The sequence below is a fragment of the Sarcophilus harrisii genome, chromosome 6 (genome assembly GCF_902635505.1).
Source record: "Sarcophilus harrisii chromosome 6, mSarHar1.11, whole genome shotgun sequence".
NCBI classification, from domain to species: Eukaryota; Metazoa; Chordata; class Mammalia; order Dasyuromorphia; family Dasyuridae; genus Sarcophilus; species Sarcophilus harrisii.
In genome coordinates, this window is record NC_045431.1 from 197,781,840 (window position 1) to 197,792,566 (window position 10,727).

The 10,727-nt window shown below is 32.5% G+C and overlaps 1 protein-coding gene across 3 annotated transcripts in view; it reads left to right on the plus strand.

Moving 5' to 3' along the window:
- The window catches only part of PIK3C2A (phosphatidylinositol-4-phosphate 3-kinase catalytic subunit type 2 alpha), a 149,060-nt gene that overhangs the window by 103,394 nt on the left and 34,939 nt on the right, over positions 1-10,727 (plus strand). For all 3 annotated transcript variants that reach the window (XM_031941880.1, XM_031941879.1, XM_031941881.1), the window contains exons 16-21: positions 730-918; positions 1,465-1,558; positions 1,976-2,070; positions 2,419-2,599; positions 7,710-7,814; positions 9,147-9,239. In XM_031941880.1, coding sequence (XP_031797740.1) covers positions 730-918; positions 1,465-1,558; positions 1,976-2,070; positions 2,419-2,599; positions 7,710-7,814; positions 9,147-9,239 — 757 coding nt within the window. The remainder of the gene's footprint in view (positions 1-729; positions 919-1,464; positions 1,559-1,975; positions 2,071-2,418; positions 2,600-7,709; positions 7,815-9,146; positions 9,240-10,727) is intronic.

Below are 10,727 nucleotides of genomic sequence, written 5' to 3' on the forward strand. Positions count from 1 at the left end.
TCCTTTGTGGCCCCATTTAGGGTTTTCTTGACAGACATGGAAATAATTTGCCATTTTTTTCTTTAACTCATCTTTTAGATAAGGAAGCTGAGCAGACAGGGTTAAGTGACTTCCTCAGGGTCACACAGCTAGTAAATGTCTGAGGCCAGGTTTCGACTCAGGTGGTCCTTACTCTTGTCCCAGTGCTTTAATCTGCCTAGCTGCCTGGGGAGTAATTAGTAGAGGCAACATTCAGAGTCAGTGCTTTCTCAACTCCAAGTCTAGTATTCTTCCTATAAAATACTATGATGACTTCTTTCTCTCTCAAGTGTAATTCTTTTTGTATTTGAATGTGACCAAAAGGTCATTTCTTCAAATTGTTTTCATAAGTAAGACTTTCCTTGAAACTTTGATATTATGTCATTCCTTTTTATCATTGAAAATAGCTCATTTTTATGTAGCATTTTAAGACTTATAGAGTGTTTTGTTTATTTTTAAATTTGATCCTAATGAGCTAGCATTTTTCAGTATTTATATCTTTTATTTTTGATATAAGGATACACCTAGGGTCAAAGGCAGAGCTGAAACCTAGATCCTCCAATACCATTTCTAGTGCCTCTTCCACACAACATAATTAGTATAGTATTTCAGTCATGAAGTAACTGCTTTGGGGTCGTCTCTTTTGATTTTGCAGTCTCTGAGATACATGTCATTATTATAACCCTGAGGATTTTATTTTATTATGTATAGACTTTCTAAAGAAGATAAAGCCTTTTTGTGGGAAAAGCGTTATTATTGCCTTAAACACCCAAGCTGCCTTCCAAAAATACTAGCAAGTGCTCCAAATTGGAAATGGGCAAATCTTTCTAAAACATACTCATTACTTCAGCAGTGGCCACCATTGTCTCCACTGAATGCCCTGGAACTGCTGGATTCAAAGTAAGTTCAACTATGACACTACATTTAATTAATATTTTTATAAAATTTAAATGAGGCATTATATGCTTTTATGTAAAAATATCTTTTAGTGCAAATATATATCTTTTTCTTGCTATTTATTGATTTATTGATGTTTAACTATCTATCAACCCAGGTTTGGAAAGATTATTGCATTGATTTAAAATTGTTGAATTAATAGTTGAGTTTTTCTTATTAAAGCAAAAACAAACAAAATCATGATTTTTTGAATAAAGTTTATAACCTCCTCTTGTTTAAAGTACTATAAGAATTTCTCAAAGGAAATTATATTAGAGAAGTATTTCTGTATTATGGAAGAAATATTTGATAATTGGTACTTAAAACTATTTCTGGGAATGCTAATATTTTCAGTAGAACAAATCTGTCTGAAATGATAATATTTCCTTCTGGAAAAGGAACACATATCTCTATACAGATGAGATGCTATATGACTACAAAATATGTTCATATAGGTATGTTTCTTCTAGCAGCAAATTGAAGTTTTAACTTTCTTTCATGTTTTTCCAGATTTGCTGATCAGGAAGTGAGGACCCTGGCTGTAAACTGGATTGAGTCAATTAGTGATGATGAGCTAACTGATTTCCTCCCACAATTTGTACAAGTAAGCTTGGTCATTTTTCTTATTTCGTAATGGCATAATAGGTAGCATTTCTTAAGTCTCTAAAACTTGTTTTAAAGTGCATAGTTCCTGTCACATAGTAGGAGTGTGATAAATGTTTGTTTCTTTTCTTCTTTCTTCTAAGAGACATAATGGCATAATGCATAGAGAGCTAGTTTTGAAGCCAGAAAGATCTGAATTCAAGTCCTGCCTCTGACATTGAGTGCATGATTTTGAGTGTATTCCCTAACCTCAGTGCTCTAAGCAATTCTCCAAGATTACATCTTCTAGAGAAATGTTTGACCTGTATTGAGAGAGGGCAATTCTTATATGAGAATGCCATGTACCATTGAAATCATATCTCTGTTCCTCATGTCCAAATAAGAATGGCTTTTAATAGTTCTTTTCCTTTCCACACAGGCTTTAAAGTATGAAATTTACCTGGACAATTCATTAGTGAGATTTCTCTTGTCCCGAGCATTGGGCAATATTCGTATAGCACACTACTTATATTGGTATGAATTCAATTTCATAAACTATTTGATTCTTTAAAACTATACTAATGGTACATTAGAAAATTTACTTGCCGAATAGCGTCTTTAGTTTTAATTTACTATAGATGCAAAAGTTTTTATTTAAGAAATAGACAACAAAAGTGCTATTGTAGTTTTCCTTATTAAATTAAGAATGTATAGCATATTGTAACACTGAAGTGATTTTTAAAAGAATTTTTAATATGAAATAGTTGGATAATGAGTTTATTAAAAGGTTAAATAATTCCAAATATGAAAAATGAAAAACACTGATTTTTGAAATTTTCATTAAGTTCTCAAGATAATTTGATGTAATATTTGCTATAACAGGCTACTGAAAGATGCCCTACATGATGCACATTTTGGTGTTCGATACGAGCATATCCTGGGAGCCTTCTTGTCAATTGGAGGAAAGGGGCTAAGGGAAGAACTCTTAAAGCAGACAAAATTTGTACAACTTTTAGGAGGTGTTGCAGAGAAAGTCCGACAGACTAGCGGATCAGCCCGGCAGGTATCTATCTGTACATCTATTTGTGAAGATTGTGGCAGTATTGGTGCTTTCTGTGGCTGAAGGCCTGATTTTATTCCTGTGTGTTATATTAGTCATATATTGTAGTAAGATAGAAGTCCAGGCCTCTCACAAGTTTAACTCAGTTCTGTCTAATTAAGCAAAAATTTACTAAATGACTTTAGTATGCAAGGTGTTTATATTTTATGAGGAGATATTGCATAGAGAATTAAATATTATATATACATATGTGTGTGTGTGTGTGTATATATGTAGTATTTTCAAAAAAGAAAGCACAATACCCTTTGATCCAGCAGTGCCTTAATTGGTTTGCATACCAAAGAAATCATAAAAGAGGAAAAAGGACCCACATGTGCAAAAAATGTTTTTAGCAGCTCTTTGTGATGGCAAGAAATTGGAAATTGAATGGATGGCCATGAATTGGGAAATGGCTGAACAAGTAATAGTATATGATATGATATGATATTATTGTTCTATAAGAAATGATGAGCAAGCTGATTTCAGAAAAGCCTGGAAAGTCTTTACATGAACTGATACTGAATGAAATGAGCATAATCAAGAGTACAGTAAGATAATGTGATGATCACCTATGACAGACTTAGCTCTTCTCAGCAATGCAGTGATATAAGACAATTCCAATAAACTTCTATTTGAAATGGAGATTGAATGGGAATCAAAGCATAGTAGTTTAAATGTTTTTTGTTTGCTTTTTCTTTCTTGTGATTTTTTTTCCCTTTTCTGATTTTTCTTTTCCAACATGACTAATAGGGAAATATTTTTAAAATGATTGTACACATATAGCCTATATCAGATTACTGATTGTCTTGGGGAGGTGGAAGGTCAGGAAGGGAGAAAAAATTTAGAACTCAAAATCTTGTAAAAATGAATGTTAACTATCTTTACATGCAACTGGAAAAATTAAATACTAATGAGATAGAAGAAAAAAAGAAAGAAAGCATAAACAAATGGGGGGAAGGGAAGAACTGAGAAAAGCCTCTCTGTGGCAGCTGTGCCATGGTACACAAAGCACTGGAGGCCAGGGTCAAGAAGACCTGAATTTAAATTTGACCCTAGATATTTGCCAATTGTTTGATTCTAGGCAAATCACTTAACTTCTCTCTAACTCAGTTTTCTCATCTATAAAGTGAGCATAATAGTAACTTTTCCACAAGGTTATTGTGAGGATCAAATGAGATGATAAGAATTGTAAAGCACTTTAGTTTAGTTCCTATATAGTATAGTTCGTAGCACATAGCAAGCAATATGTATCTATTAGATATTCTTTTTTGTTAGTAGTAATAGAAATAGCAGCAGCAATAGTAGTAGTAGTAGCAGCAGCAGCAGCAGCAGCAGCAGCAATAGTAAGATAAGATAAAACCCAGCTGTGATAGAACATTTTCTTAAGAGGTGAAGGTCAGAAAACAGACTGCTTCAGAAATAATCCACCATCCTGGCAAAATTGGAGAATGGCTTTACCACTTTTGTTGGTTTGCCTGGAAATGTTTGCATTGAATGGGAATAAAATGAAATAACATTTAAAAAATAATGAATCATAATTTTGAAAGATTTAAATGTCAGACTGAGGAGTTATAGAGGCAGTAGAAATTTGCTGAAGATTTGTGAGTAGAAGAGTTAATGCTCAAATGTGTGTTTTAGGAGTAATCACTGTAACATTAGTTTGGCCCAGAGATTAGAAAATAGGGAGACTTATTAGGAAGGTATTTGGTATCTAGGTGAGAGGTGATGAGAGCCTAAACATGGGTGCCCTACTTAAACAATTGTGAACAAAGATTCATATTATTCAATTATCTGTAAGAAAAGAGTTTTCTACATCCCACTTTAGCAACTCAGTCCATTGCTGGACAACTTCTACTCTAATTCATCATATTTTTTGGGGGAGTTTGTTTCTATTCTTGATTTTTACATTAAAAACATATTCACACATATTAACATTCAGGATTTTGGAGCATGAATCTCCTCAGCACATTTTGCCAAGTAATTATCTGGCTTTTCTCTGAAAACTTTTTGGTGTAGAGAACTCAATTTTCTCTGAGATAGCCCTTCTTTTTAGAACTTAATCTTAAAGAATTTCTTCTTTGTATTGAGATAAAAACTACTTCACTATAACTTCAAGCCACTGGTTTCAGTTCTACCTGTTTCTAGTGCCAAGAAAAATGGGAAAAACATTTCTTATGTTAAAATCATTAAAATATTTCAAGACTGTAATCATATCTTCCCCCTCGTCTTCCTTTTCTAGGCTAACTCCCCAGCTCCTTCAACTATTTCTCACATGGCTTAGATTTGAATCTTCTTAAGATCTTGAATTCAGTTCTGTCAGTGTCCTTGAAAATTCCTTCTCCTGCACATACAAAGAATATATGTATGCGTATTATATGCATATATATTCACACACATATTCACACCTACACATGTGTTTGAAAAGGAAGAGAGAGAACACGTACAATATATCAGCATATTCTGATAGTGCAAAAAAAAAAAATCAGCAAATATTTACTGCATATTATTTTTCAAGCAGTGTGATAGATTCTAAAATATAAATACAGAGAATGAAACAATCCTTACTTGTAAATAGCTTAGTTTGTAGTGGAAGATACAAAAATATCTAATCTGTCTTTGGAATAAGTTCAAAGTTCATAAGTATACATCCGTACATATGCTTGATACAAGGTAGGTTACAAGAGAGGGCACTTTCATTTAGGAAGATCAGGAAAGGCTTTATGCAGGATGGTACTTGAACTATATCTTGAAATAACAGGAATTCTCTGAGGCTTAGGTGAGATGGGACTACATTCCAACTTTGAGGATAATTAGGGCAAAGTCGTGAAGTCAAGAAATAAGAGTATCATGAGTGAGAAAATAAGGACAATTTAGCTAGATTACAAACTGCAAGAGCAAGGAGTAGTGTTTAGAAAGATTAGAAAATTAGGTTGCAGCTAGGCTATATATGATTTCAATTTGAAACGAATTCATTTTGGATATGTTGAGTTCGAGAAATTTGAAATATGTCTAGTTAGGGTTACATATATAAATTTGGGTGTCATTTGTATAGAGATAATAAATAAGCTAAAAGTGTACTTCTAGTGATGATTGTAGAGAGAAAGGAGAAGGCCTAGGCCTGAAGGTTGGGCAGTATACACAGTTAAGAAGATACACAGCAAAGGATATGGTAGAGTGATTGGGAGAATAAATAAGATAATAAGACTTAAAACTAAAACCATAGAACCAAGGGGGAAAAAAAAGAGTAGGTGCCATGTATCTATCAATTGCAGAATGAATGTTCAAAATAAAAACTGGGGTACATGAAGATAAAATAATAATTCATGCAGTAAGAAATGACAAATATGAGGAATTCCAAGATACAGAATAATATAAGAAATGATGGGGCAGCTAGGTGGCACAGTGGATAGAGCACAAGCTGTGAAGTCAGGAGGAGTTGAGTTCAAATATGATCTCAGAAACTAGGGTCTCAGACACAGGGTCACCAGTGTGACCCTAAGCAAGCCACTTAACCCCAATTGCCTCAGCAAAAAAAAAAAAAAAAAAAAAATGTAGAATGAAAGAAGCTGATCAAAAGAATAATATACACATTGTTTATAGTAATATGAATGAAAATATTTCTAAGAATAACACCAAACTATGAGCACATGAAAAAATAAGTTATGGTCCTGAAGTAGAAATAATGAAGCATATATCTGTTGTTTCAGTAGAGATGTGCAGGAGACCAAAGGGCAGAATGTGATTTTGTCAAAAAGAGTCATTGTAGTGGGCAGTTTTGTTTTTTCTTTTTTAAATGGATGGTAAAAATGGGGGGTTGGAATAGTACCTTTTATTAGTCTATGATAAAGACAAAAAGTATCAATGAAATGTATTTTTCAAAAAAAGGAAGAAAAAGGTGAAAAAATGGTCCAGTACTGAATATAATATTTGAGCTTTGAGCTGTCCAACACAGAACACAATGGAATTATTATATATTCTCTTTTTGAGAATATTGAAGATATATATTTCTGTACATGTAACCTAAGATCACATTAATTTTTGGCTAATACTGTTGATTCAATTGAGTTTGCTGCTCATTGAAGCACTGAGTTTTTGTCTTTTTCATTTCACTCATCTTGAATTTGTGCAATTGACTTTTTGAGCCTAGGTCCATGACTTTATATGTATTTGAATTAAATTTCATTTTAATAAGTTTAGTTCATTATTTTAGCCTGTCAGGAGCTTTTTGGATCCTAATTCTGTCACCCAAAGTATTGACTATTTCTTCCAACTTCATTTTACTCATTATAATCATTATTTTGATGTTTTCATCCAAGTTGTTGACCTCAAATGATGAACAAAACAGGACTAAGAACAGATCCTCACAGTTTTTCCATCTATGTTCGTGTCATTCTAGTGATCTAGACTCTTGGGATATAGATTTTAATCAAGTTCCAAATTTATCTGATTAGTTGCATATTACTTTCTATTTTGTCCACAAAGACATCATGGAAGAGTTTCCTAACATTTATTACTATTATATCTATGGTATTTTCTTCATCTACCAGTGATGGTGATAGGTAGAGAGAAAGTAATGATTGGTTAAAAGAGGTGAGTATCATAAAAATCAATATGATTTTATACAGAGCTTAAGTATGAGGAAACAGTATATTTTGAAATTGGGAATGAGGGATTAGCAAAAACCCCTTTGTCCCTCCTATGACTAAGAAATCTTCATTGTTTGAGTCCACCTGAAAAGTTAGAGATAATGTGCCAGACTTCTTTAGATAACAAACCAGACATCCTTGAAGGTTAATTTGGTAGTCTAAACACTAGATCACATTCCACTTGCATTCTTCAAGGCTAACAGATTTCCTTGACACAAGAATAGATTAGCGATTAAGATAACTGCGTTTCTGTATTTTTAACTCTTTACTGAGCATCTGAATTTCTGAACTAATTAGGATCAAAGATAAAAAATCATGACTTAGGCAATTATAGGACAAAATTGATCAATTTCAAGTGTTATCAATTAAAAAGCGATACAGCAGCAATCTGATCATTTCACATATACTTAGATGTGTCTTTTTCATAGGTTGTCCTTCAAAGGAGCATGGAACGTGTACAGTCCTTTTTCTTAAGAAATAAATGTCGTCTTCCTCTCAATCCAAGTCTTGTGGCAAAAGAACTGAATATTAAGGTACGAAATAATATACATTTATATTGACATAATATTTTCAAACAGTCAATGCAAAGAAGGCAGTAGACAGGTAGAAGTATGATGATGTAGCTGGAGTTACATGGATAAATTTAAACCCAGATATTGGAAAAGTCTTCTTGTACGTATTTTGTCATATCTATTTGTTAATGAATGACCATAAAGACCCTCCTGAAATTTGGCAGACCATTTAAAGTCATTCAAAACCAACTGCAAAGTTTATATATTTTGAAAAAGACATAATAATAATAATAATAATGATGATGTGAATTTCCTATCAAGTCATCCACGAGAATAAAAAAAATTCCACAGTGATTCCAGTAGAGTGTATTTCTAAGATGTATATGGTCTGAGAAGTTTTGCTTTTTATGTATGAAATGAATCATTTTCTACTCATTGTGAAAATATTTAATTTCTTAGATGAGGATTTAGAATTTCTGTTTCTTGCTGTTGCTTTAAGCATTGTATGTAACATGGAAATCCAAGAGGTCAAGGAAGACAAATGTCTTCCTCATACTTATGTGAACATTATAATATTATTATATGGGCTTATGTTTCTGCAGTGTAATTTATGAAAATCCTAAAAATCATGGCTTATTCATAAAAATCTCAGAGTTGGAGATCTTAAGTGTCCATTATTTCAATACTTAACTAAATGAGAATTTCTTCCACCAAATAATGAACAAGTGGTAGGTTAGTCCACTCCAGTGCTTGCCACAGTGCTACATAGTAAGTACTTAATAAATGTTTATGATTGATTGATTGATAGCCAGTGTTTGTAAGAAGGACCTCCTTTGAACAAAGCCCACTACTATCCATGACAATTAATTCTACTTTTAGGTAATTATAATTGTTAGTTTTTTTTTAATCAAGCCCAAATGTACCTGTTTGAAACTTGTAATTGTTGCTTTTAGAAAACAGAGTTTAATAAGGTACATGTACCATTTTGATTTGACAAGATAACTATACAATGTTGAAATCTAGTAATGAGTGTCTGAATTGTGTAAACATTTTTTCATAAAAAATATTGTTATATTGAGGACTTTCTTTCAGCTGGCTTCATGAATTTATATTAGCTTTGTTATTGTATTTTATTTTATTTAAGTCTGAATTTTAAAAAAATTGTCATCTCCACTTAATGTGGGGAGTAAAAGCTCTGTCTTTTCTTCATTCTTTTTAATAAGCAAATACTGCTACTAATTCTTCTCACTGGTTTCATGACTTAAAGTCACAAATAAGGGGAACATGTCTAATATGATGCTATACCCATTCCTACATTAAATTTTCCACATATAATACATGTTATATTTGCAGACATGTTCCTTCTTCAGTTCTAATGCAGTTCCTCTGAAAGTCACAATGGTAAATGCCGATCCTTTAGGGGAGGAAATCAATGTCATGTTTAAGGTAAGATTTTCTTCTTTCTAATACAAGAAAAATGAGTAAATGAATGTGTGTTATTTTCATTAGCCTTAATTATACTTTCTTTCTCCTTATTTTTTGCTTATATCGGAGAGCAAAATTACTTTGTATTGACAATTCTTTGGAATCTACCCATTCTGTAAGCTGTCTGTGTATCTCATATTTTCATTGCTCTTTTACTAAGGCTTCTATTCATTCTAGTCATAAAAAGAAAAAGAAACGAGACCTTCCCAGAGCTGGCTAACCTTAAGGAGAACACTCTAGCTACAGTACTATTATAGTGATGGAGAAACAGGTCCTAAACCATAGATTAGGGGTGAGAGCGTTTATGGAAAGTACTTATTATTTACCTGGAATGTATTAGGCTAAAATAGAATCCACAGTGTCCTAAAGGGTGATTTGATTTAAAAACTTTTGAATTAGAAATAAAATAGAAACTATATCTATTTAAAATAGAAAATTTTAAAATAGAAATTATATTTTGGAATAACTAAATCTAGTACACCTCTACTTTGGAAAGCATTTCATATTAGAAAATATAAAATAGATTTTGAAATTACATATCCCAAAGCTTTTTGTGCTTTGTGTGGGACAAAGCTCCACATAACCAGAAACATCTTCAGAAAGGACAATGGAAGCCACAGTGATGCCTCTGCTAGACTGTTTACAGATTTGAGAGAGGGTCATGAGATAGCCTGGATAGCCTTCACATTGTCTAGTAAAGAACAAAAGCATAGAAGGAATAAGCCTTAGTTGTTGTCTCTAGAAAAGGAAAGCCGTTTCTTTCTTATATACACATATATTGTCATTGAACCCAAAGTGTCCATTCTGGTAAAAGTACTAATGAAAGAGAGAAAAGTGTAAGAAGATAAAAACAATAGCAACTAACTAGAGAAGAAGGAAGATAAGGTTTGGGCTAGTAAGAGAGAAAAAATCATTTGTAGGATGGGTCATATGATGATATTTGTGACCTAATTTTGCATTAAAGAGGGATTTAGGTAGTAACATTAACAAAAGAAAATTCTAAGTGATGGAATATGTGTTTTTTTAGCCTGTTCTTTCTCCAAACACATTTTCTTTCAACTTAAGCTGATAGTTTTTTTTAATTTTTTACTTTGAATATTATAAAAATATACAACTTAGTAAAATCAATTGACCTAACTTTTAGCTATGTTAATCCACTGGGAAGAGAAAACAAATCAAAATTCACATTCTCTCTCTGTCTCTGTCTGCTTATCTCTTTCTTTCTCTTCTTCCTCCTCCTTCCTTCCTCCACAAAGACATATACACAAAAGTGCAAAATTGCAACATAGTATACATAGATATATGTGTGTGTGTCACACACATGTATACATAGATATATGTGTGTGTGTCACACACACACACACACACACACAGAGTCCCGATCAAATATCAGTACAACAAATATGTGCTGACAGTAATACATTTTTAAGGCACTCAGGAATTAATTGC